Source organism: Bos mutus, chromosome 21 (genome assembly GCF_027580195.1).
Source record: "Bos mutus isolate GX-2022 chromosome 21, NWIPB_WYAK_1.1, whole genome shotgun sequence".
Taxonomy (NCBI): Eukaryota; Metazoa; Chordata; class Mammalia; order Artiodactyla; family Bovidae; genus Bos; species Bos mutus.
Genome location: NC_091637.1, coordinates 64,107,015 through 64,134,777, shown reverse-complemented (window position 1 = coordinate 64,134,777; position 27,763 = coordinate 64,107,015). Strand labels below are relative to the sequence as shown.

General features: G+C 46.4%; 3 protein-coding genes across 7 annotated transcripts in view; 1 reads left to right on the top strand and 2 right to left on the bottom strand.

Moving 5' to 3' along the window:
• Window positions 1-25,316, bottom strand: YY1 (YY1 transcription factor). Its single transcript, XM_005893710.3, has 5 exons — window positions 24,635-25,316; window positions 10,985-11,147; window positions 3,798-3,858; window positions 1,951-2,109; window positions 1-1,170 (listed from the first exon to the last, which is right to left on the bottom strand). The coding sequence occupies exons 1-5, from the start codon at window positions 25,314-25,316 to the stop codon at window positions 988-990; spliced, it is 1,248 nt and encodes a 415-aa protein (XP_005893772.2). The 3' UTR covers window positions 1-987.
• Window positions 18,316-24,589, bottom strand: LOC138984329 (collagen alpha-2(I) chain-like). Its single transcript, XM_070357970.1, has 2 exons — window positions 23,885-24,589; window positions 18,316-20,904 (listed from the first exon to the last, which is right to left on the bottom strand). Exon 1 carries the CDS (start codon window positions 24,572-24,574, stop codon window positions 23,918-23,920), a length of 657 nt encoding a protein of 218 aa, XP_070214071.1. The 5' UTR covers window positions 24,575-24,589; the 3' UTR covers window positions 18,316-20,904; window positions 23,885-23,917.
• The window catches only part of DEGS2 (delta 4-desaturase, sphingolipid 2), a 78,573-nt gene continuing 76,124 nt past the window's right edge, over window positions 25,315-27,763 (top strand). For 3 of the 5 annotated variants that reach the window (XR_011461557.1, XR_011461558.1, XM_070357965.1), the window contains exon 1: window positions 25,315-26,103. Coding sequence is in view for 1 of the 5 variants with exons in the window: in XM_070357965.1 (XP_070214066.1) it covers window positions 25,315-26,103 (789 nt within the window). In the remaining 4 variants the exon portion in view is untranslated. The remainder of the gene's footprint in view (window positions 26,104-27,763) is intronic. The other 2 variants (XM_070357969.1, XM_070357967.1) reach the window with 1 other exon arrangement.

Sequence of the window (27,763 nt, the reverse complement as noted above, 5' to 3'; positions counted from 1 at the left end):
GAAACTTGAGTTGCTTTATTTAGCTTCCAATTTCTGGGAGGCTCAAGAACTGTAATTATTCTGGACAACAAAAGGAAATAAGACTGTGCTTACAGATCTTTTTCTGCCATATTCTTTCTGTAGGATTGCTGTTTTATTGTTGCCCTTTCTGTTACACGGGATGTACACGTCAGGTGTTAAAGGTACAATACATTCTACGACTGAGCACCACGTTCTGTAACTCAACAGGCAAAGAAATTACACTGAACATCAGCATCTGGCAGTATTTTTCGGAAAAGAAAAAGTGACTAAAATGGGTTTAAATTGATTAACACTATTAAATCACATCTAATATTTGATACTACATGATTCAATACAGCTATACGATACAATTATACAAAATGTGTTAACATCAAAGAATACAACCAAAATTAAGATAGCAAACAAAACCTATATAACTTTTTTTTTGTACAGGAAAAATACTTTTGAAGTATGCATGTAACTGCCCATTCTTTTAAAGAAAATCTACTGCAAGCAAAGTTATCAACCTCCAGAAAAATCACACATAGCATTACTAAGCATATCCCCAAAAAGTGTACAATATGCACACTTGGAAAATACAAAATTAAAAAAATTGTAAGCAACAGGTGAGCTTCATATTTATAAGAATGTGAAAAGAAGTCCCATTTTTAGCACTGTTGTATAAAGAATTGTCTTTTGATGTGAAGTTCATGAATCGTCCTCCTGTTGGGACCACACTTTACAAAAACACCGTGGTTTTGAAACGAGATTACAGAGCAAGATAGAGCATCTTAGCAATGTCATCTTATTAAAGTTTTTTTTTTTTTTTAAATTTTTACTACTTTATCAAAACATGTCCCTTGGGTATGTAGGATTCATTTTTAAAATTCTTTTCTAGAAACAATATACAAAGGAGAGGCGTGTTTATTCCCAATCACACTCCTGGAAGATGCTTCCCGAGGCTGAGGAGGGTCTTCTCTCTTCTTCTCACTGGTTGTTTTTGGCCTTAGCGTGTGTTAAGATGTGAGATTTCAGGTTAGTTGACTGAGCAAACTTCTTATTACAACCGTCGAAGGGGCACACATAGGGCCTGTCTCCGGTGTGGATTCGCACATGTGTGCGCAAATTGAAGTCCAGTGAAAAGCGTTTCCCGCAGCCTTCGAACGTGCACTGTCAAGGAAAAACCAGAAATTACCCGCTCAGACTCACGGGGCCAGGAAGGGGGCAGCTCAAGGCTGTGGGGAGGTGCCTGCTGCTTCTGCCTCACTCCCTTCTGCCCTGCCCTGGGGGGGTGGAGAGCTTTCTAGACACATTCTAGAAATAGGGGCAGGGAGCTCTAATGCTGCCAGGACAGCTCCTAGGACGACCCGTGGATAGCCCTCATGAATTGTTTAAATACAACGTAAGAGAAACATTAGCAAGAAATCTTCCTAAATCTTACATGAGGGTCCTAACACTTCTGTAAATATTTCAAAAAACATAAGAGACAAATGGTTAGAAGGTTTCTGATATCAAGTATTAAAACAAAAAGAACCATGCCAGATTTAGTGGCATCGCTAACCCATTCACTTGTTCATGGGCTTCTAAAAAGGCAGAAAACTACTTTAGAAGTTATTCTCCTGGATTAAAATTTTAGAAGCTCCCTGTCAATATTCTACAAAAAATATATTAATCACACCAAGCAAACTGCTTTAATCCCAACACACAGGAAGTGCTGTTTTGGGCTCGCTCTTGAGCAATCCTGTGTTTCTCCAGACATGAAGTCCAGCCCAGAAGCACTTGCCATATCCTGTCTCTGGTGCCACACAGATACGAGCGGCGGAGCTGAGAGCCAGGGCAGCTCTGACTGAGTCCCGGGGGCCCCATGGCGGAACCCTGCAGTGGACTCTCTGGGCAGCCGCCGTGCTCACACCTGCGGGGAGCGCGGAGGGCAGAGGGAACGGGCTCTACCTGAAAGGGCTTCTCTCCAGTATGGACCAGTTGGTGTCGTTTTAGCTTGGAGCTCTCAACAAAAGCTTTGCCACACTCTGCACAGACGTGGACTCTGGGGCCGTGGGTGTGCAGATGTTTTCTCATGGCAGAGTTATCCCTGAACATCTTTGTGCAGCCCTTTGAACAGAGAGAGAAGCTTAGTGGTTCACACTGCAAACTGTTACCCGTGATTCTTCCGCTTAACAGCCTTCACTTACACAGTACAACAAACCCCCACCCTCCACACTTAAATGTCGCTTCATATCACAGCAGAAATAACTAAATTATTTAAGACAAAAACAAAAAAACCTCAGCTGACAAAGGCCTTATCATGTAATGTTAACTTCTGTTTTACAGTGAGGAAACTGAGGCTCAGAGATGTCTTTAAGTAGACTTGCCCAAGGTCACGCTACTAGCAGGAGCCAGGCTGGGAGGATCAGCCGACGCCGGCTCCATGCCCCACGGCCGCCTCTCCCGGCCGCACCCCCAGATGAAGAGCAGCAGCCCTGGGAGAAACAGAGCCAAAGTGACGGCAGTCCACCGCCACCTGGGGCCGTACTCTGCGCTGCAGCAGTGGGCTGTCCCTCTCCATCACCTACTGCCCTCTCCTCTCTCTCTGCCTCTCTCCCCTTCTTGACAGAGAAAGAAGCCAGAGGGTCTCCAAGGAATGCAACGACAGAAGAGATGTATTTTGTGAGACACCGGGAAGAGCAGCAGGGAAACTGACAGCAGGGAGGGCGGGGCGGTGTGCAGGCTGGGGAGATGGCCTAACGCAGCTTCTTCTGCAGCTGTTGCCCAACAATGGAGAGAGTGGGGAAATGATCAGACAGCAGGACAGAGGACAGCATGAGCCAGCACCGCACAGCGTCACAGGCAAGGGGCGCGTGGGCGGGAGCCAGCTTCCACCGAGATCCCTAGGCTGAGCTTCCACTCAGAAAACAGAATTTTAAGAAAAATCTAACTGGGAAAGAAATACACAAAGAAGGTAGAGAGACGATGGAGCACTTAAGACAAAACTGTTTTCAAATGCGTATTGGTATTTGGTTTCAACAGAAACGCCTTTACGTTTCAAAATTTCCACATTAACAACATTTTTTTAAAAAGACAAAAATAAATTTGTGGGAGCACAGTCATCAGAGGTGAGATGGTGAAACTAAATCTATCCTTCAGTTGCTGTTGTTTTTTAAAAATTTACTCCATTCCAAACCTCTCACCGTTTTTCTGCGCCTCCTACGTGATACTTTTTAGTTTTACCTCCATTTAAGTTTTAAACAGACCCAGGCCGTATCTCAAAGTACTTTTTAGGCTATCATTAGAAACTAATAATAGTAACTACATTTGAAAACAATTAAGTTCCCCCCTAGCAACAAACAGCTAACAGGTAAATTAAAGAAAATTGTGGAGGAAATGATGAAGTCTTAATAGGCTTACTCTAGCACTATGCAAAATCAAATTTCCATAAGGAGCCCACAGTCCTATAAAGGTCCAGGGGTGAGACACAACCCAAAGTCTTAAGATTAGACTTGTTTAACAACTCAAAAAGAAGAAGAAAAAAATAAGAAATAAAATCCTAAGAGTATATTCAGTATATAGTGACAATAAAAACACTGGTGCCCTGCAGGAATCCCATTTAAGAGTGTGTGAATTTAAGTGGCCTTTAAGGAACAACGAACCTTTCATCACAAAATACAGTCTCTTGAAGTTAGAACCCAGATTCTAGTTCCTCAGTGAGTCTCAATTACGAAGATGGAAATAAAAGTGAGATTTCTTATAACTCTCTACAACTGCTTTCACAGAAACGAACACTTTCCCCTAGCATTACTTACTTTATGAGGGCAAGCTATTGTTCTTGGAGCATCATCTTCTTTAATTTTTCTTGGCTTCATTCTTACCAAAGGGGGGAAAAAAAGAGAGAGAGAGAAAGATTTGTAGGAATGGGTAGATTCATCTGGCAAAAATCATATAGTCCCTAAAACGCTTTCTCTGTAAGTACAAAAACTAAGATTACAACATGCTGCTGTGAGGGGAAGGGAGGAGAAAACGCACGTTCACGGAGGCCCTGGGACTGAAGCACTCTCCGGCCTGCAGGTAAGGACGCTTAAGCACAAGCACAGGGGAGGCGCTGCCTGCGGTCTCAACGCTAACAAGCCGGTGCATCTTTAGGGCAGCACTGGGTCTGTGTGATTTTACTATCTGCTCCTTCTTCCCAACTCTTTACAAGTAAGATATGGGAGGTCTTAAAGGGGGGTGTCCATCTTATGATGGCAGCAATTATCTGTAATAGACCATTTTTAAAGGGTTACAGAAAAGTCCTTTTAAACAGAGAATTATCTATCTATATATACCTTTTTCCACACTGCTTAGTTTTTATCATACTATTAGTGGTGGTGGTGGTGGTGGGAGGGAGATACAGTCTCAAGCACCTGGGCAGTCCAGGAGAGCCTTCCATGGAGTGACTACTCAGAGCTTACTCGGTAACTTACCTACCTGCTATTTTCACTGAACCAACCTTTGGTCTTTTGTCAAAATTTTCTCTCCAAAACTGCCTACAGATCTGTGTGTGGTAAAGGGGTGAGGAAACAAGAGCTTCTAGAAAAACTATATGAGGGTGAACATTCAGTGAGCAACTAAACGAGGATGAACTCCTACATGAGGATGAACGTTCAGTGAGCAACTACGCTGCCGTCCTCCAGAGTGTGCGGCTGACCGGCACTCCTCCAGGACGCAGGACTGTCAAAGACTGCCGCGGCCATCTTTAAGTTAGCAAAGGCCCTAACAATACCGCCCCTCTTCACTCTTTATCTGAGCTCAGATACTCCTTTCCTCCGTCAAATCTGAACTTCAGCAATCATCTCAAGAAACTTGCCATGCCCTGGATGAGCATAGGTGAAACAATTTTATCTGCTAGCTGTAACTTATCTCTAAGAAGCCTGTTCAAGATAATACACATTTCCTACTTGGAATTCTAAGAGAAGGTTTTCAGTCTGGTATCCTCCCCAGGCCAACCCTGCAGATAGCTGTTCTTTCTTGTACTTGGAAGATTACACATCAGTCAGCAAACATTTTCTAAGTGCCTGTTGTTTACAGGGTCTGAACTAGCCTTTGTTATCTTAAATACTATTAAGTCTTGGAGTCTGGTTCTGAGTTCACAGAGCTAGGTAGGGCAAAACTGGTGCCACTGCGCCACCTGGAGGTTATAACAACAAAAAGGGTACATCAAGAACCAAGCTTCAACCTTCCCAACTAAGGTGTTTCCTCTTCAAAGATTCCACTCAAATGCTGTCTTGGCTGTGATGGTAAATACATGATTGTCTTTGTCCAAATTCACAGAATGGTACTAACCTAAGAGAGGGTGAATTTTACTGTATGCAAATTATCTCAAAAATAAAACACTGACTTTGTGGGTATGAACATGGGGACAGTGGTAGCGAAATGCCTGCATCAGTAGGTAGAAGGTGTCGCCCAGTTACCTCAGCAGGTCCCTGACTCCACAAAAATTTTTAATTCCTAGGAATTCTTATTATGGAAATTTTCAAATATACCTAACAACAGTAGAGAACTCTTGATTTACCATTCACCCAACTCTTGATTTTTTTTAATGTTATTAAGTGGCATTTTTTTTTAATGTCATTTTCAAAATGTATGCTAGTATTTAGCAATATAATTAACTTTAGAATGAGTGTTAAATGTATCTGGGCAAACACCCTTGGACTCAAGGAGGAAGTGAAGGTATGTAATTGCAGCCACTCTTAAGCTTGTTGGCAAGTCACTCTTCGTCACTACAGAGAGGCAAATGAGGCAGTATATTCCGGTACCTTTTACATTATATTCGAATGCAAACACTGAAAAGGTCATTCTCCAAACAAGTATGCTTAGAATGAAAGTGTTCTGTTTTTCTGAGTAAAGACTAAAATTTCTGTGGCAACAATAGGTACATAAACCTACAAAATAAATCCTAAAAGATGAATTTTCTTACAAGACTACAAGACTTCTACTTAAGAGGATCTTCTTGACCGGCCCAAATGAGCCGGAAATCACTGAGACCTGGGCTTCCCCTCAGCTGACTTGGACCTGGAGGCGTGACAGCAGCAGAGGCGTCATGAGCGAGACAGGATGGGGTGTGTGACTGGTGCCGCAAGACCTTGAGCAAATCACTTAACTCCCCAGCCTCAGTTTCTTATTCTGTAAAAAGGTGAAATGCTACCTGATCAGAGCTGTGAAGGTTAAAAAAGAGATGCTATGTTAAGCTTTTGAGAAACAATGGCTATTATTACTGCCAGCCTGTGCTAAATGGGCTTAGCCAAAAATGAGTTTATTGCTTTAAAAAAAAAAGTCACTGTTGTCCAGAAGGTACCAGGGCCTCCAAACCACCATCGTCAACTAAAGAACTGTGAGACTGAGAAACGATAGCAAAGGTAAAGCGGAAAGGCCCCCTCCATGTATTTGAAATTTACGGACAAGCCAGGGAGCCAGCAAGGTTCCTGTTCAATTAAAACTCTAGTTTTAGTAGTTTTCTCTGTGACGTCTATGACGTCCCTGCTGATCTCACACGATGTCATCCTGTGTGCACAGTAAAGGTTGGATACCAGGACCACAAACTGCAGGAAACTCCTGGACAATTTTCAGCAGGGTGTTAGGTAAACCACAAGTTCCACCTTAGTTAACATGCAGATATCCTAGAAGCTAAGGGGAGAGATTCCTCAAGAAGTGATTCTTCGGACCGGAACCACCTGTGCTGACGGGACTGTGGGCCCTATGTAACAGAGCTACCACTCACAAGCACAACTCACCTCTGTGTCAACTGAGACAAATGGCTTAAAACCCAAAGTTTTTTAAGCCAATTCTCTCGTGGGCAATGTACATTCATTCATGAGGTATTAAAGAGTTTCAAGGCATTTTCAGCTCCACCATCACATCTTTGTATTAATTCAGTGACAAAACCTCAGGGGAGGGGGGTAGTAAACAACAACAAAAACCCCCACCGACTCAGGACTATTGGTTATTCTGATCTTCCTGGACAGAAGGTTTCCTAAGGGCTAAGGGTAATGAAAAATGCACAAATTTAACCAGGAAACGATTCTCCAGGTCGGTCCCATCCACTATCCAATTTTTGAACTATTTGTTTACTAAAAGGACATTTCGAGAAAGAACAAAACCACCAGTCCCACCTCCCCAATACCATGACTTTAAGTAATTGTGTCTTATGGCTGTCCACGCACACTAAGTTGCTTCCTAAGCAGTCTGGGCTCGGCGCAGCTGGAGCCTGAGCGTTCTCTGTCAGTTCCAAGTTCAGTCCAGAAGCCCATCACCCCAGTATATGGAGAAGAGGGAAAAGCAGCTCACATGCCTCCTTAAGCCAAGAACTGAGCCCCATGGTGGTGGTGGGTGGAAAAAGGAGGCCAGCAGAACAAGTTCTGTGCATCTTTATCAACCAAGAAGATGAGCTCTGGTCCCCATCAAGTGTGAAATTTGGTGCTTCTCTGTCCCAGTCACCAATGCTGGGGCCTCTTCTCAAAATGTGAAGACTGAACAGAAGCAGGGCACCCCAGCTCAGCTCTTCCTCACCACCACTGCCCAACTAGCCACTTCCTTTTACATCATCTTTTCAAGAGCCCAGAGATACTATGGAAAATGGAGGTGAGGATGAGCCCAACTGCACAGCACCCCAATCCTACGCTTTTACTTTGCATATGTTGTCAAGAGGAGCAAGATTTCATTCTATTCCATACACAAAATGAAATCTTTAATGGCTGATAATAACAGAAAAGAAATACACACCACATTCAGACAATTGCATAAGTACTGCTTACTAACGAATCTGTGTGTAAGGATCACACTTCCTGCGCTCTAAGGCCAATACAGCAGCTTCAGTACCAAAGAGCGAGTTTTCTTAGTCAAGTCAAAGGAGTTTTCTCTCTCTAAACAACGTCAAGATAACGTTCCATTTTTAGGCCGTGGTTTTCGTAACCCTGCCACCCTTGTCAGGACGTTTCTGATTATCTTTTCTTCTTTAGAAAACTCTTTCTCATACCACCACCATCTTCTACCCTCTTGATCATTCTATCTACTGCTAAATGAAATGGACTTTCGTAAAGAAACGCTTACAACCCACTGACTTTCTATTCTAAATTGAACGAGTTTTCCAGTCTGCTACATGGCTGTCTTCTTGGTTTCCTTTAGGAAGTCTTCCCTGATACTCATCCTCATTTCACCAGAGCACACCCCTAAGTAACCTCTCCAGAAGGGCTGCATGCAACATAAAACGAATCCTTTAGGCATCAGAAATTGTCATTGTTTTGCCCTTGTGTTGGACAGATAGCTTTGCTGGATCAAGAATCCTATGTTATAGTAATTTTCCTCAGAAATTTCAGAACACTGCTCCTCTGTCTTCTAATTATCTATTGCTGTTGAAGAAAATTCTCATTCGGGTATAATTATCATTCTTTTGTAGGTGACCTATCTTTTCTCCCTGGAAGCCTTCAGGCTCATCCTCAGTTTTCAAAATGTCCCAAACAGATTGATACCTGGGTGACCCTGGGTCCCTGTCCCTGTGGGTGGCCTCTTCCTAAGGAGTAGGGTCCAAGGCAGCCTGATGCAGGGTGGAAAGGCCTCATGGGTGCCTCCTGAGCTCAGAGACGAAACATCCTGGAGTTTCTTTCAGAGGGCTGAGGACAAGCTTTAAGATCAGCTGTCCCAGTTCTCCAGCAACAGGAACACGCAAAAGGTCAACACCTAATTACTTCTACTGCTCACTGCCCAAAAGTCCCCACCTCTCTGAAAAGCTTGCCTCAGTCCTCTGCTCCTCCACCAAAGCCACTTCATAATATATAATTTAGAGGAATATTTACTCTTCCCTCTTGGCCCATCTGGATCTCCACCAGCTCTTGCAATGCTGTGCTTTCTTTTCTTCAGGATACTAAACCAGACTCCGCCTGCCCTGAAATGCAGACCAGCACCCTCTCCCACTTTCGTATCACCTAAGGAGCAAAGCTTTTTAATGTGCATTAAAAAAAAAAAAATGCACATCAAAATGTGCATTTTGATGCCTCTTTTGCCCCCTCCCCAAGACAGTCAAGCTGCTTCTCAATCTTCCACCATGCCCTGCCAACTCAGCACATTTCTTCACACGTACAGTCTTGACCTCTAGCTCAGGCCTTTGCAAGCTCTTCTCCCACTTTCTGGCTGTACCTGCACCCATCCAGCCTGGATACAGCTGAAAAGTATCTCTGATCACAAAGCCCCCTTTCTCTGCTGCTCAAACCCTCCACCAGGTGGCTGCTACATACAAGGAAGCACGCGTCTTGGCCCACTTTTCAGACTCCAGTAATCTGGTTTACATTCACCTAAACGCAATCATTTCTCGGTTTTGTTCAGTCGCTCCGTCGTCCCGGACTCTTTGCTACGTCATGGACCGTAGCACTTCCCTATAAGCACCCTAACTCACAGCGAAGCTCGGCTTTTCTGCTTTCTGAACAGGTACTGGATACTGAGCGTGCACTGTGCGCAGCCTGTCCCGGCATGGAGGCCACACAGACAGCCGCCCACCTATCAGAATTCCTTTGTCCCTCAAGGCCCAAATCAAATGCTCCCCTCCCCAGAGCTCTCCTTGACTCCGTGTTCCACGTGTTTATCACTGGGACAGCAGCCCATGCCCTCAACAAATCTGAGTACCGTAAGAAAGTTACAACAAACTTTAGCAACTCTGTGACAATGTTAAACACAGGCATGATATTTGGCTCAATCTGCCCAAAAACTCTTGGCCTCACTGCTGATTACGTATCCTACAGATTCCATTTTCAGTTGTACTTTGGGGTGGGGTGGGGGCACAGCAGGGCACTTAGTTATCTAATTCACATACCTGTATTTAAAATATGAATAGCAGTAAGAGCTGGAACATGATGTCAATAACAAGAGGATAGGGATTTACCTTTTTTAAAGCCGTGATAAATCAGAAATACATTAATTTTTATATTCCCTACCACTACCGTTTCACTGGGAAGGAGAAAAGGGTACAGACTCTTTTATCGAAGCATGATAGGATTCTTATATCCACATGACACGTGGAGAAACGAGGTTTCAAATGGCTGGAGGCCACCCACCTTGTCTCTGGCAGGCAGGGAGAAACCAGGACACCCCAGGGTCTCCAGCTTTTCTCTACTCTGCTCTCCAGAAGAGGAGACGGAAGAAGTGTTCACTCTGTTAGAACAGGCGTGCACAGACTTCTTTCTCACTCTACAATCCTGTCCTTGCCTCAATCTTCTGGGCTGTTTCAGGCTCCATCCAACCTCAAGTACGTAAAAGGAGACCACCTGCTCCAGATTTTATCAGTTTATTTAAAATTTTACATCTCTGCGGGTTCTCTCCTGTCCTTATAAAAACTGCCAAGCAGCACTAGAAAATAATGTAAAAGGGGACCAAGGTTTCTCTAAGGACCCAGCTGGTTTCAGTCAAAACAATTAAACAGTCATTGGGTTCACACCTGCCTGCCTGCTTCTTACCTTGGACAGTTGAGCACAGGGTCCTAGACCTAAATCTGTGATCCCTTCCTGTCATGCCAGCTAAAAATCAACAAAACACCAGTAGCCTAACTGATGACACATTGAAACTGGAGCGGATGAAGTCCTTCCTACTGGTCAGTTGCACAAACCCAGTATAGACTCAGGGCTCCAGCAGCTTCAGACCAGGACAATACCCGCAAATTTAAAATGTAGACAAAACAGCCAGGAAGTAGTGTAAAGACATCCATTTCCAAACAAAATATTAAAACGTGCAACTGTGTTTATTCACAAGCAACATCAATTACAGAATTTAAAAGTATGTATTTGCTTCCTCTCATTCAAATCTCAAACGGTGCCACTTAAAAGCACAGTCACCACTGAAAATAAAAGCCAACCGCTTTTGTTTTCAGAAGCTTTCCGGCAGCAAGAACAAACCACTATTGTTATTTAGGCACCAAAAATCACAGCTGGCAACACTCAAGCACTTTCTCTAACCATAAGGAAGGGTAACTTACCTAGCAAATTCTGCTAGTTGTTTGGGATCTGAGAGGTCAATGCCAGGTATCCCTCCAGGAGGAAGTTTCTTTCCTGTCATATATTCTGAATAATCAGGAGGTGAGTTCTCTCCAATGATCTGTTCTTCAACCACCGTCTCATGGTCGATATCTTTTTTTTCATCTGAAAAACATAAGATGGACTGTCTTAGCTGAGTAAAGAAGTTATGTGAGCAAACACATTTTAAAAACTATAAAAAGTGCTTTCATTAGCAGCTTCTTAAATGGGGTGATTTACAGCCACTATCTCTTAACCACTCAAGCCAGTCTTTCCCCTCAATCTCTTAAAATTCTGTTTCAGCCTGAAGGTCACCAAAAATCTCAAGGCCAAAGTCAACAACTCTTCCCTGTGTTCCTTCTGAGCCTGGCGGGAAGAGCTGGCCATTATTATTTAAATCCTCAGCACCCACCTCTCTCCTTCTATGCCCACGTCTCTAGCTGGCTTACTTTCCGCTTCCCTGTTTTCCTCCTCCCTCTTCTCAGAGTTCTGCTTTCTGTCCACCACACGCTTCCTGTTAACCACCAATTCTGCATGGCTGACTCAAATTTGATTTTCTAGCCTCCCCTCTTAGCGAGCCTCTTGCCTACCTCTCCAGCTCCACATCCTTCACTCCAGCTACACTGGCCTTTACCTCAAATGCACCTTGGCCCACCCACCTCATGGCCTTTGCCCGTGCAATTTTTATTGCCTACAATGTGCAATCACAGCTGTGTGATTTTTGTCACCCACTTCCACTAGACTGTAAACTCTATGAGGACAGGGATACTTGTCAGTTTCGACCCCCATATAGCCTTCAGAGCCTGGCTCAGAGCCTGCATGTAGGTTTGCATGTGTGCTAAGTCGCTTCAGTCGTGTCTGACTCTTTGTGACCCTATGGACTGTAGCCCGCCAAGCTCCTCTGTCCGTGGGATTCTCCAGGCAAGAATACTGGAATGGTTGCTATTCCCTTCTCCAGAGGATCTGCCCAACCCAGGGATCAAACCCAGGTCTCCCACACTGCAGGCAGATTCCTTGCTGCCTGAGCCACCAGGGAATGCTGGTTCTCAAATGTGTTCAAAGAATGTAGCGTAACTCCACTCATGCATCTTACCACCACCGCATCCAACAGGTTAAAAAAAAAAAAGAAGACTGACTCCCACCATCAGTCTCCTAGATTCCAAACACCAAGTCCTGTTTATCAGTCCAGGTCCTCTGCTGTCTGATCCCACTTTACCGCATCTAGTCTTTTATTCCTCCTTGGGTCAAATTCTCTCAGGGCCGGTTGATTCTATCACTCCAGCCTCAAGATTCTCACCTTGAACTCCTGGATTATTTATGAATAGTAACACTGACAAACTCTAAATCATGCTGTTTTGAACTTTTGTTGGCCTTGTCTCTCAAATTAGAGTGAAGCACCCGGAGGGCAAAATCCCAGCCTCCTCCTACTTCGGTGACTAAAGCAGAGAAAGTGTCCAACTCTCAGCGCCCACTGAGAGCTCGTGCTTCTCCATGGAACTGTTTCACAACTAAAAACACAGGAGACAACAGTTTCAAACTCTGAGTGGTTCTCCCTTACGATACAAGGAACGTTACAAAGTCATTACAAGGAACCACAGAACATCACAGCAGCTGACATTTTATTGAATGTTTACAAGAAAGCACGATTTTAATCACTGCATATATTACCCTATGTAGTGGGCAAATTAGCAAGTTCATTTTACAGAAGAGAGACCTGAGGCACAGAGAGCTAGGTGACTTGCTCAGGGTTAACCAGCCACTAAGTGACAGGCTGAACTCACGAAGCCTAAGATCCCAGCGCTGAGCTGTTAAACTCGGCCACCTCTTGTTTGGAACGAGAAAGAACCAGACCGTGTATCCTGGGTTGCCCCATTACATAGGAAGAGGCCTAAGAAAAAGCAGCTGGCTGTATTAAGGGCAGGAAATGTAGTTACCGATCACCAGCTACAAAGCTGGGACTCCACACCAACCAGATTCTTTCATTTCTCTCCTCAGGGCTGTGGTAATTCCTATACCCTCATCTCTCCAACTGAGGCACAGATACTGGGACATCAACCTTCCACTGGTACCAGAATGAACTGGTGTGTAGAGAGGCTACTTGCCCCCCTCCCACTGAAGCTATTTTTCTTCTCATGAAGAAACACTCTTGTTTGTATCTTTTTCATACAAGAAAGATGACAAGGTTGAGAATCACTGCTGCTCTGAGAGCGCCACTGATAAGGATTATGGAAGAGTGCCGGGGCAGAACGACGGCTGGATGCTTGGCATAACAGAATCACAAGCTCAAGCATTCCTTGTGTTAGTGCAACACATATGAACAGCCCTGGCACTGTTCTCGGCAGCACAAACAAAGCCAGGTCTCTGCCCTCATGGGACTCGTATTCTGGTGAGGGTACTTGTCTCAGGTTAGGCTGCTGTAACAAACTACTCCAGGGACTTCCCTGGTGGTCCGCTGGTTGAGAATCTAACTGGCAATGCAGGGGACACGAGTTCAACCCCTGGTCGGAGAGCTAAGATCCCACAGGCCATGGGGCAGCTAAGCCCTCGCCGCAACTGCGCAAGTCCATGTACCGTAACTAGAGAGGCCACGCGTTACAACCAGAGGCCCCATGGGCTGCAACTAAGGCCCAATGCAGCCATGAACAATAAAGAAAGGTTTCAGGAACGCTCCAGACTGGGCTGCTTAAAAAGACACGGGCTCCTCACATTCCTGGAGGTCAAGGTGCCAGCTCATTCAGTCCCATCTTCGTCGTTCACCACCAGATGTCTCCTTGTTGTATCTTCACATACACGTCTCATTCCATTACGTAACTTCTGTCTCTTCTTGAAAGAGCACTAACCCATTCAATGAAGGCTTCACTCTCAAACCTAGTAACTTTCTAAAGGCCTCAACTCCTAATAACACTGTATCAGGGACTGGGGCTTCAACACATGAATTCTGGGGTGACACTGAAGTCCAGTGAGGAAATATTAGATCAGAGCAGTTATCGGTTCCAACAGTCAACATAGGGCACCCAGAGAACAGATAATTAAGAATCAGAATACAAAATATGCATAAAATAAACCTAAAGTAGAGGCTGACAAGATTTTTATGTCTAGTTTGGTAAAACACATTACTTATCATTTTGAATCATCTGTAACTTCACAACTGAGCAGCGTCAAGTATATTCATAATGTTGTGTAACCACTGAGCTTGAACTTTAGCCACTCAGTCACGTCTGACTCTTTGTGACCCCATGGACTGCAGCCTGCCGGCTCCTCTGTCCATGGAATTCTCCAGGTAAGAATACTGGAGTGGGTTGCACTGTATCTCCAGGGCATCTTCCCAACCCAGGGATCAAATCCGAGTCTCCTGCATTGCAGGCAGATTCTTTACCATCTGAGCCACCAGGAAGTCCATGTATAACTATTACCATCTATTTCCAAAACTTCATCATCCCCAACAGACACTTGCTACTCATTAAACAACAACCCCTCTTCCCCTCAGTCAGTGGTAACCTCTAGTCTACTTTCTGATTTCATGAATTTGCCTACTCCAGATAACTTTTGTAAGTGGAATCATATATTCTTTGTCTATCTATACCTGGCTTGCCTCACTAAGCATGTTTTCAAGGTCCACTGTGTGGCAGCAAATACCAAAATTTCCTTCCTTTTCACAGGTGAATAATATTTCTATACGACACAAGATGACCTTTAGCCTATCCATTCATCTACTGATGGGCACTTGCGTTGTTTCCACCTCTTGGCTCGTGTGAACAATGCTGCTATGAATGAAGTTGTGCACATACGCCATCTATTTTAGAAATACAGTTTTATTGTATACACAGCTATGCTCATTTGTGAATATACTGTCTATGCTGCTTTCCTGGCTACATGAACACATGGAGTTGTTCAGCTGCATCTGGACCTACAAAACCTAAACTACTACATATCTACCCCTTTACAGAAAAAGTCTGCTGATCTCTGGTCTTTATGATGGGATTTCACTCAGAATATGAGATTATACTATAGTGGAATTTTCCTCTTTGAAACAAGGAATGATTTCTGGAATCATTGGAAATCAAGGAATCAATGATGGGATTTACTACCAAAAATGACATTTATTAATAGGTCTTTAAAAACTCCACAAAAACAAACTTCTGTTGGTCTAAGTTCTAAATAATCGCTATGGTTACTGTACGATTTCACAATGAATGTTTATAAATTTGTATGTCTTACTTATTCCGTAACAAACAGTGTATTTCATAGAAGTTAGAGAATTCCCTAACAGTGTATTTCATAGAAGTTAGAGAACTCCTTGAAGGCCAGTGCACAGAAACCATAAAACAGACAATTGTTAACTATTTAACAACAACAGTTAAGAAAATCAACTATTCACACAGGAAGAAAGCCACATTTCAAAGAAGACTGATAGAAAAACGACAAAGACGCTAGACCTACTGCCGGAAGAAATCAAAGGCAGCGTATGCCTCATTTACAGCAAGAACTGGACACACATTACAGCAAGAGATCACATTATGTCAATGTTTGCTATGGTTTGGCCGCTGTATCTGATTTTTGCAAAGAAAGTCTTCAGAAGCTTTTGCCTAACAGAAATTTATGATGCTCTCAAAAGAGAAAAGCTGCATTTACAAACCACATGTACGTAACCTTCCCTCTTCAAAAAGTGTACGTAAAAGGGAACGAAAAAGAACAAGAAAAAAACTCCAAAATACAAGTATTAACTCAGGGTTTTTTTGTACAGTTTTATTTAAACATGTTTTACTGTTATGTATGTATTCAAACAATTTCACTGTTTGCAGTGGCCATTATTACTCCTTCCATTTCATAATCACTGCTGAAATAGATTCACTGTATAGAGGCGGAAGATGTTAACTGATCAGCTCTGAAACATGAATCTAAGCAAAGCCTGTTCATAGAGTGAAGTATCGAAATCTGCTTTAAAAATTGTATATATTTATTCTTCCCTGGAGTCTTCCTTGAGGCAGCACCCAGTTAATTATCTCATTGTTTCAGGAGACAGGATTAATCCACACTAGAAGTGTCATCAAATTAGTTTCTATACACCTGAACCTAACACAACACTGTAAATTAAAATGGAAACCAAGTCTCAGTATTCTTGTTTGGACAACAGCTGAGAAAACAAGTCACCGATTCAAAGAAGTAAGGTGGTAGGGGAAGTGCTGTATTGGGAACTTCCAGACAAAACTGTGCATTAGATGACTCTTGTACTCACTTATACTCCAGCCAGAGGCAAACCATCTACAACAGCAAGACCAGAGCTAAATGGCATGAGATGGAAGGTGTGCAAGAGCAGACTCTAGCCAATACCATCCATGAACAGGGTGGCACACTGTGTTATTTCAGCAGAAACAGCTCTTCTTTCACACGTTAAAGACATCTTTACTTTCTAAGTTACCAAAGCGATAGCCACTCCCAGCCTAGAGAGACAGACTCAAAACATTTAGTCAAAAAAAAAGGCCTACGGAGCTAAACCATGCCGCAGGCCCAGAAAACAGCATCAGAGGGTGGAGCTTCACGTGCTCTCCACACTTCAACCAAGCTGCTTTGCTCGCAGTGTTACTCAATGTCTGATAACACAACTTTCCTCTCTTCTCTTGCCCACCTCTCATGCCCGATCTGGGCTTTGCAAAGCCCACGTCAAGATCTCCTTCCTTTAAGATGCCTCTCATTCCTACTGCTGCCCCGTGTCTGGCTTCCTTCATTTATCAAAAGGCAGCCCACCTATCTTACGTTGTTCAGTCGCCAAGCTGTGTCTGACTCTTCGCGACCCCACGGACTGCAGCACGCCAGGCTTCTGCTAAAACAAGGTAACACGTTAAATGGCAACCAGTGTGTCTGGAAAAGAGGTGTGTACCTTTATTCCAAAAAAACCAAACCTTTATTCCCCTTTGCCCCACCTCTTGGGCCTAAGGGGAAGAGTAGGTCTCATGCTCAATCGTTTTTAAAGAATGCTGAATAAGCAAGTAAAGAATCACCTTCAATTACATTGCTTAAATGTAAGTCTTCTGGCCGTTCAAAGACATTACGTGAACTCTGACACTGTACCAGTTGGAATCGCTGCACTGCCATCACTCATGGCTCCCTTCATGGAGAAAACAGTTGATTTTAGAACTCAGTCTTCACTAAGAAAAGCCTGATTCCCCTAGAAGTCTATCCTGTCTTGGGATCAGCTGTCAGCAGTATGGTTTCCTTTTTATCTTGATTGCAAGGAAGCTCATTAAGGTTGACACTAACATTTCCTTTTTTTCTGTGATCCTGATTTTCTGTTCTCATCCATTTCATATATTTACCTATTTCTCTACTTATTTATTTGTGGGTCAGCTGGGCTGGATTTTGTTTCTCCACACCTTCCATCTTAGGCCATGAACTTTGGTTTGACCATTCCAGGTAACTTTTGGCCATTATTTACTCACCACTGCCACCAACCCAAACTTCACCAAAATGTACATGTGTGTCACGCTAAGGCGCTTCAGTCATGTCTGACTCTTTATGACCCTATCAACTGAAGCCTGGCAGGCACTTCCATCCATGGGAATTCTCCAGGCAAGAATACTGGAGTGGGTTGCCATGCCCTCTTCCAGGGGATCTTTCAAACCCAGGGATCGAACCTGCGTCTCTTATGTCTCCTGCACTGGCAGGTAGGTTCTCTACCACCAGCACCACCTGGGAAGCTCCAAAATGGAGCAGAGCTAAACAACTGAGATTCATTGCTAAGCAACAAGCAAAACTCAGACACAGGCTGTTTTCCACATTTCTCCACTAACAGAGGTCTCAAATAGGGACGTTATCATTTACTGAGTACCTATTTCATGTCAGTAACTGTTACATTAATTCAAACAAAACCTTTATATTAAACTCTTGTTTTTGGTCACAGAAATCAAGCCTCAGAAATGTGAAGTGGTAGGACTTCCCTTGGAGAAGGCGATGGCACCCGCTCCAGTGCTCTCGCCTGGAGAATCCCAGGGACGGGGGAGCCTGGTGGGCTGCGGTCCATGGGGTCGCTAGGAGTCGGACACAACTGAGCGACTTCACTTTCATGCATCGGAGAAGGAAATGGCAACCCACTCCTGTGTTCTTGCCTGGAGAATCCCAGGGGGAGCCTGGTGGGCTGCCGTCTATGGGGTCGCACAGAGTCGGACGCGACTGAAGCGACTCAGCAGCAGCAGCAGGACTTCCCTGGTGGTCCAGTGGTGAAGACTCTGGCCCTGCCACTACCAGAGCACAGGTTCGATTCCTGGTGGGGGGACAAAGACCCCACATGCTGCAGCACTGCATGGCCGGGGAAAAAAAAAAGAAATGGAAAGCAATGTATTCAAAGCACAGTTAAGTGACAGATCCAGGATGTCAACCTAGAACTGATTAACATCCATGCTTTTTCTGACTCTTTGCGACCCCATGCACTGTAGCCTGCTAGGCTCTCCGTCCATGGGATTTTCCAGGCAAGAATACTGGAGTGGGTTGCCATTTCCTTCTCCAATGGCTTTAATAAATGGTTCTTTACTCTCGCCTCACCCTTAACTACTCCTTTTCTTAAAGCAGGAATAAGATCAGAGTGGCACTGTGGATTCCAGGCCAGGATTCAGCCTGAGAGCGCAATCTGCAAGCACGCATTCAGTTCTTCACCGAGACTCCTCCCTGTGCCCTGGACCACCTGCAGGGTTTCCCCAAGACTTACCACTCTACAGAAAGTAGACAGGCAGCAAGTTAAAAGATAAACGCAAGCAATTTCAGACAGTGCTACAAAGAAAATCAAACAGGGTTACGAGATAAGAGTTATAAGTGCTAACTTGAAAGGATGAAAGGGCAGGCCTCTTAGAGCTGAGACTTATGGACATCTGGGATCAGAGCACTGGATGCAGAGGTGCTGCTTCCAGAGAACAAGTGCAAAGCAACAAGTTCAAGAAACTTGGGAAGGGTGGAGCATAATGGAGCAGAGGGATAAGAAGGAAGTCTGGAAGGAAAGCAGGGGCCAAATCATGTGTGGCCTGGCAGGATATGAGAAGTCTGGATTTTACTGAATGCAATAATGTGTCTCTGGGATGTGTGTGTAGAAATAAAATGTTAAGTTTACCAGTCTAAAAATCATTTTAAAATTTACAGTTCAGTGGCATTAAGTATATCCACACCTGTTGTGTTTGGAGAATTTTTAGGCAAGGGAGTGAATTCATATAATTTAAATCTTAGAAATCAAATTCAGAAAGGAATAATGTGTGACCCAATCAGACCCCCAGAAGTGAAATCCATAGTCTGTATTTGGTCCTTGTCAAGTCTATAAAAATGTATTCAGTCTAAGAATCACATGTAATACTACAAATTACAAGTGAGATACTGAAAAAATGCAAAATTCAAAACCAACTGTCAATTTGGAGTTGTGGCAGCAGTGTCTCTCCAATTTTTTGGTGATGCTTAGAAGCGAGAAGAAAGGGGAAAGAAGAGGGCTGAGCTGAGAACTGTAACCCTGTGGAGTGTCTGAAGTGTGTGTGACGCCGCTCTGCGAGGCACTAAAATTCTACCTGGTGTTTGTGACTCTCCCAGAAGAGGAGACAGGGTCCACCACACAACAGCTTCCACAAAACAATGCCTCTCTCCCAGCCCCTCAGCTCTTACACTCAAGGGGAATAATTTACACAATAAAGAAGAGTCCCTCACAACCATTTACATTAGCTTATTGTTTAATCCTATCTGAAACCACAGTGTAAGACTAAAGTAACTAAATAGTTAACAAGAATTTTGCCCTACAGAGTTCCTATTATCTCACCGTGTCATGTTAAAATTGGGTCGTTTTGCTTTAAGAAATTGAGTACATTGCTTCCTTTTCTCACAAAGGAATTCATAAAGTAGAATGTCTTTGCTGTAAAGGAAATGAAAAATGCCTTCAGGGGTCCTCCTACCCTACCAGGGCATTTTACAAAGACCCCAAGGGCGGAAGCTGAGACACGCCAAGGTCAGGTCTCTGGTCACTGCCCTCTGAAGGGAAATTTGATGCTCCTGCTAACAAGATTCTCAAAAACCACTGGGCTTGCTGTTATTGATAATTAATCACTCGGTTAAACACAATGGGACCTACTAACACAAGACCCTTAAGACTAAGAAACAGCTCCTCTCCCGACCTGTTCACCATAAACAGGAAGGCACAAGTTCACACAGTCTAGTCAACAGCTCCCAAGACCTCCCTGCATCTTCCTAACCATCTGCCAACAGTAAAGAAATACTTGTTTTTTTCAACATCCACGTGGTGTTTCAGATGCCAAATTTTGAAAATATTGAGTACAGCGAATGCTTAATACTGTAGAATACAACTCACTAGTAAAATTTAAAAATTACAAAAAGTTTTCACTTTTACCCTCTTCCTATGGAAGTAGTAAGGGCAGTTTATAAACTGGTCACCAAACGTAGATCTTGAGAAATGTTCATTCTTAATAACTGCTTTTACTAATAACCTGTTATGAGCCCTAAGTTTCCCAACCTTAAAACAAACTGATCTTACTAAAGGACACTTCAAAATAAATAGAAAGCCTTTTAGTAAATATTCACCCAGGAGTATAGCATATTTAAAAAAAATTATTCTTTATTCTCTCCCCAAAGCCTGAAATGTTAGTTTTAGGTAGGTCAGGAGTACTGACCTTTCTGATTCAGATTTTTCTTTTCCTACTGGAGGAGACAGCTGTTGACTAGGGGTGGGAGGGAGGTTAATAACCAGGAGACAGAGGCTTCTAAGTAAGCCAGGGTTCCAGAGCCACAGGTCAGGAAGCAGGATCTATGAGTCAGGCTGTCCTATGTAGGTCATGGGGGTGACACGATTGCTTTGGAGGGTTCTCTGGGCTTGGCTCCGTGGGAGTTTGCATTTACAGCTTCTTTCCTTAATGATAAACAGCATGTTAAAAAAGGAAAAATAGTGGATTGTCAGGACTAGTAATTTTTGGCAAACTTGAACTTTCTGAATATATAAAAGTGAGAAAAAATTTAATACTTTTTGACTCTCTTTCAATTTGCTGCTTTTAATATCAGTGGTTTTCTGGTCTTAGATATTTTACTCAGTCTAGCACAAAGCACTTCTATATTCTGTCTAACAGAAGATAATTAAAATACTTACAGCCTTGAGTGAAGGTCACATATTCTAACTACCTGAAACCTCAAGATTCAAAAGCCTTTTTAGTTCCTCTCAAAACTAAATATTTTAAATACACAGATTTTACTATCAGCTTTCCTACTCAACCCAGTGATTTTGTTAAGTGGTTTATTTTTTAGTATTTTCTACAAGATAGGATGTCCCTCCTAAACTATTGTGATGAACATCTAGGGGGAAAAATACATAATACCATGCCTTAAATTTAACAATAATTAAATGTTCATTAATTATACGCTAGGAAAGACGCAAGAACAAATATGGGCCTTAAGCAAAGGACTGCAGATATTCAAAACACAGTTAAACTGTGATTAAATGCTAAAACACGTTCAGTCTTAACTAGACCTTAATTTTCTCATCTGCAAAAATAAGGCAGCTTCTGTGGCATAGTATTCAGCTGTAAAAAGTAACGAAGTACATTCTACATCTTGGAAGAATCTTGAAAACAGACTAAGCCAGACACAAAGGCAATATAGTGCATGATTTCATGTAAATGAAACATCCAGAACAGGCAAATCCAGGGGAAAAGCAGATTAATGGTTGGGGGGGGGAAGTAATAGCCAGTTTTTCTGGGGTGATAAAAATGTTCTAGGATTAGACAGTGGTGATGATTCCACAACCTGGTGAACAAAGTAAAAAGCCACTGGACCAGGCACATGTGATGTCAATTAATTAAAAAAGAAGAGGGGGAAAAATAAAAGCATATCTCTAGGGACCCTTTCAGAGCTAAAACTACTCTCCTACAGGAATACTAGAATTCCCTCTGCCATTCCATCCAAAAGATGCAACCGCACAGTTCAGTTACTCTGTGGGAAGTTTAAATGAAGATGGCAACAAGCAAGAGCAGCCCAAGTCCAAGTGCTTTGTCTCTCATTACTTTTTTTCCGCCAAGAGGTGCTACCAATTAAAGAGTCCTGATATACCCTATGTGTATTGTGATTTTTTAAAAGAACTTTAGGTTAACTAAACTTGAGCTTAGACCAAGGGACTATTTTAAAAATTCTCTTGCCTAGGATCAGATGTAATCAAGTACACGAAAGCACTGTGCATAATGCCTACCAGTCAACTCACAGAAATTAAGCCTAACAATTAACCCGCTTTGATTTCTTCATCTGTTATCAGTTATCCTATTTCATTTCTGAAGATGAAACCAAACGCTGAATTTAAACCTGGGACATGTAGAGTTAATCACAAACTATTTCACTTCTCTTCGGTAATGATTCCAAACCACAAGGACAAGGAAGGGGCACAGTTTACCACAAAACATGTCAGAGAAAACAAGCAATTCTATGTTACTGCCATCAAATGTTTATAACCACCTTTATGCAGAGTACTGCAACAGGCCAAACAACTAACTCTTTAAAGAAGGGGACTTTAAAATATCCCTAAAACTGTACAAGCCTGGAGCAATCACTTGCAGAGGAAGTAATGGCTTTTAAGCTAACTTGATACATAGCACTTCCAGTAAAGTCTACATTATCAAGCATTCGTTCTGGGTATGGAGAAGTGGGTCAGCAATTTGGTAAGATCAAATGCAGAATACGTAAAATATCCTGGTTTGCTAAATTACTTAAAGCCAACGTGACCATACTGTGAGAAAAAGAAAATACAGCTTCATGTGGTTAATGCATCTTTACCTAAATACCTAATGATATCCTGAATTCACCAAGTGGTGGTTTAAAACGTAACTGAATCATGTCCAACTCTTTGCGACCCCATGGACTGTAGCCTGCCAGGCTCTTCTGTCCTTGGGGTTTTCCCCCAAGAATACTTGGGTGGATTGCCATTTCCTTCTCCAGGGGAATCTTACCCACCCAGGGATCGAGCCTGGGTCTCTTTACCAGCTGAGCCACCGGGAGAAGCTCTGAATTCCGCAAATCCATCAGTACCCAGCACAGCCTCCCATAATCCACTACTATGAATAACGGAAAAGCGTGGCTTCTAGTTCCTACATGACCACTGTGCAACCATTCTGCACTACCACAAAGTACACCGAAGGGATCTTTGCATAGCCTCTTAAGTACTAAGATATGTCTCATTTAAATATACAGCTCCTGCGAAACTCAAGCTACTGAGAGCTCCACAAGGCCCTCAAAACCCAGAGCAGCAGCGCTGTGAGAAGTGCTGTCACACTTTTTTTTTTTTTGCTGTCACACTTTTGAGGGCACCTCCGCTCCACCGGCGGTCCTGAGTCACAGATCCACAGAAACCTGGAGCTTTCACAGCAGATACAACCAGACCTGCTTCAACCCAGTCTTTCTGCCTATTTCACTCGTTCTCGTGAATTTTAACAACCCTAAACACGCAACGTTCAGATTTCGAGGCTTCATCCAATTCTGAGAACATACATTAAACAAAGTGGGAGCAACTGCGGTGAAAAGGGTTCTACCACTTTAATTATCCACGCACTAGGTTAACTCGTTACGGCAGGACTATTCTCAACCTATTTACTTCAACCAAAATTTAACAAGATGGCCTGTGGACAAAGTAATAAGATAAGGACAGGAAAACACCAATTACAAAGTAGAATCAAAAAAAAAAGTAGAATCAATACAGATTTATACATGCAGACAAGTCTTTTCTGCCCTAGATATTTTTCCTGGTCCTCGTTCACAGCAGTGTTGAAGAGCAGAAAAGACCCTTTTCTAGAATCCCTTCTTTTCACTGCAAGTTTTCTATCAAGACACGTGAAAACTTAAATATTCGATTTTACCAATTTAATGGCAAGCGTGCAGAGCCAAATAACTTAAGAAAACGCAACTCCCTCAAGTGCGAAGGATTCAGTCCTCTGCAAAACCCCGCGACCCCTCCCTAGGCGCCGCGGGGGAAGCAGAGGCGAAGGCGCCGCCGCCGCGCGGTGACAGCGGCCCCGCCGCCGCCGGGCCCGCACACGCGAGCCCGACGTGCCGCCCAAGTCCCGCCCCGCGAGGCGACGGGAGGCGAGCAGAGGCAGCGCCGCGCGGCCGCAGGGCGAGCGCAGGGCCGCGGCGCGCGCCTCCCGGGAGCCGCGGCGGCTCCGCGCAGGAGCGGGGGGCGGAGCCGGGCCCGCGGCGCCCCCCAGAGGAAGGCCCGGGAACGGCGGCGAGGGCGGCCCGGGCCGGGCGCGAGGGCCAGGCCGCGCCGCACCGCCAACGCCCTCCCGCCGCCCCCGGGGGCCTCGCGGGCGGGCGGGCGACGCGGACAACGGGCCCCGGGCCGGCCGTTGGCCGTGCGCGCCCCGCCCCGCGCGCCCCGCCCCGCGCCGCGCGGCCGCCCCGCCCGGGGAAACTACGCCATTGCGGCCTAGCGGGCGGCGCCGCGCCGCCGCCGCCATCTTCGCCGCGCCGCCGCCCGCCGCCCCCGCCATCTTTTGGGGCCGCCATACTTGCCCCGCGAAGAAGATGGCGGCGCCCATCACACACATAAAACATGGCTTCCCTTCAAAACAAAAACATCCCCGGGGCCGGCACGCGCCGGCGCTCACCTGAGGACCACATGGTGACCGAGAACTCGCCCTCCAGGGTCTTGATCTGCACCTGCTTCTGCTCCCACTTCTTGTTGCCCGCGTCCGCGCCGCCCGCCGCCCCGGCCCCGCCGCCGAGGTAGCCCTTCTTGCCGCTCTTCTTGCCGCCGCCCTTCTTGACGCGGCCGCCGCCCGACGACGACGAGCCGCCGCCGCCGCCGCCGCTCTTGCCGGCCGCCGCCACGGTGACCAGCGTCTGCTCGATGTAGTCGTCGTCGCCGCCGGCCGGCGCGGGCACCGGGATGAGGATCTGGTCCTCGAAGCCGTCCTCGGCGCGCAGCCCGTCCGAGTCGTCGCCGCCCACCACCTCCTCGCGCGTCTGCACCAGGATCACCTCCTGGTGGTGGTGCACCTGGGTCGGGTCGTCGGTGACGAGCGGCTGCAGCGCGATCATGGGCGGGTGGTGGTGGTGATGGTGGTGGTGGTGGTGGTGGTGGCCCGCGTGCCCGTGGCCGCCCCCGCCGCCGTGGTCGCCGCCGCCGCCGTCCTCGTCGTCGTCGTCCTCCTCCTCCTCCTCGCCCACCACCGTGGTCTCGATGGTCTCCACGGGGATGGTCTCCACCTCGATCTCGTGCAGCTCCACGATCTCGGCCGGCATCTCCGAGCCGTCCGTGGCGATGTAGAGGGTGTCGCCCGAGGCCATGACTGAGGGCTCGGCCGCCACAGCCGCGGCGGCCTCAGCTCCGGGGCTGCGAGGAGGCGGCCGGCCGTGGGGAAGGAAGGCTGAGGGAGGAAGGCGGCGGGCGGGCGGGCGGGCGGGGGGGAGAGGGGGCGGGCGGCGGGGGGAAGGGGCGGGCGCGGCGGCGGCGGCGGCGGGCTTCCCCGCCTCCTCGCCTCGGTGCGCCCCGCGCTCGCTCGGCCGCTGCTCGCCCCGGCGCCCCGCCGCGCCGCGCCTCGGCCTCCCGCTCTGGCCGCGCCTCCTCCCGCCCTCCGGGGCCGGCGCTCTCCGCTTCCCCCTTTTCCTCCTGCGCCTCCGCCTCCTTCCACACAAATACCAACTCCTCACCCCGAGCCCAGATCTCGCCGCCGCCGCCGCCGCCACACTCCCGCTCAGGCTCGGCCTCGCGAGACTTCCGTGCTGCCTCGGCCCGCCCCGCCGCCTCGTCCCTACTCGCCTGCTCGCCTGCTCGCTCCTCCTCCTGGGCCAATCGAGCGGCCCGTGCGCCGCGGCGGCCCCGCCCACTCAGCCCGAGTTCCTCCCGGATTGGGGGCCGCCGGGACGGCTCCCCCTCCCCTCCCCCCGCGCGCGCGCGCGCGCTGGCTGGCCGCTGCGCGTGACGTCAGCGCGCCGCCGCCTTCGCCGCTACTCGCGCGGCTCCCGCCCTCCGCGGTGCAACAGCAGCGAAGCTCGCCGCCCCGGGGGGCTCCGGGCCGCCCTTTGGAGCGGGGCGTCGACGCTGCAGCCGCCGCAGCCGCCGCCTCGGGAGCCGGTGAGCCGTCCGCGCGGCCCTCCCGGCGCCGCGGGGGAGGGGGCCTGCGGGGCAGGGCCGGCCGAGCCGAACGCGGCGTCCCTGCCGGCGGGCCACGCGGGGGGAGCTGGAGGCGCGCACGGGGCGGCCCCGGCGGCCCCCAATAAAGTCTGGTTTGACGAGTAGCGCCTGTGCCTCGTTTTTCGCGTCAGGTGGCGTTTGGTCTTGGCACCCGGCTCCGGGCGGGCGACGGCGGCCGAATGAGGGGGGAGCAGGGCCAGGCGAACAAAGGCCGGCGGCGAAGGGGAACGCCGGCGGGCGGCCGCGGGCCCACATCTCGCCGCGAGCTCCGCGGTCGCGCGCCCTGCCGGGTCCCGGGCGGCTCGGGCGGGCGGAAGCGGCGCCCCGCGCCCCCGGCCCCGCCGTTGGGAGGATGTCCGTTATCCTTTCGTGACCCGCGGAAACCTGCGACTTAGCCGTTGGGTGCCTGCTTCCCTGTAGATCTTAGAACTGGCTGCAGGGTCCCGGCCGCCGGGCCGGTAGCTTGGCTTGTGGCTTCCGAGCATTTCCTTCTCAGCTTCCCTTTCTTCGCTCTCCAGCCAGTCGTTTCCCCTCGACCACCGTCTTCACCTCTTTTTCACCCGTGTAGACGCTCCTCCTCACGCTCGCCAGGCTTTGCATTTGTCTCCTTGTTGAAAAGGCCACAAATTTTCCCGCCCAGTTCTCCTTTATACCTGCAGCAGAGGTCCCCCCTCCTTTTTTTTTTTTCCTGGCGCGAATTCAAGGCAGGTTAAACCTTCCTAAATGGTTATCTATGTTGCAGCGATGTGGTCTTGCCCTTGTTCGTTGTTTTGGTCGACCTGACTTTGGGTTTGAAGCAATAGAAATAAAAACTAGTTTTTAAGAAAGAAAATCACGCGAAACAGAGAGTGTGTCTTTTTTGTACTCCTTTTGCGGTGTGAATTTCTCAAATGTATATTCATTTTTACCCTGTCTTTCGGAGCAGTATTCTCGCAGTTGAACACCACGGTTATTCTGAAATGTAATACATCAACCTTAGATCCAATTTGTTAAAACAAGCAGGTGTCTTTTTTAAGAACCTTTAGAGGAAAGTTTGTGTATTCTGATTAAAAAGTGATTTTGTCTGTCTCATTTAGTCCCCACTTATTTTGAAATGACATGGACTTGAAAATGTTAGTGTGGGGAGTGAAAAATTGGATCATTCTGTCTTTGCATCTGAGTTTTAAATCCTGAGTAATTCCTTTTGGAGTGTTGCACCCACACAGTTTGAGAAAGTCACGTCTGTTGAAAGAAGTCATTTCTGGCTTCATAGCATATAAATTCTGCATAAATGGTTCATAAGTGAAAACCCAGTTGTGGTAGAATTTGTATATGGCTTAATTGATTTCACTTTCCCCACTCTCTAGTAATTGGTGGGAGGGTGTCTTTGCAAGTAGTTGATACTTCCCCATAGATACCAGAAATGGGGGAAGTACCTAGTTAGGTCACTTAGCTTCTGAGTCATGGGTCTGCAGAGTTCACAGTCAAGTGGAGGAGGCTGGAAGGGTTTAACTATCAGGAATGGTGATAGGTGGGAGACAACACCGAGAGGGCCCAGCTGTTCCCCTGCTGCATGAAAACTTAAAAATTGCCCTAGAGTAGGTGACCTGTTGGATTAAGC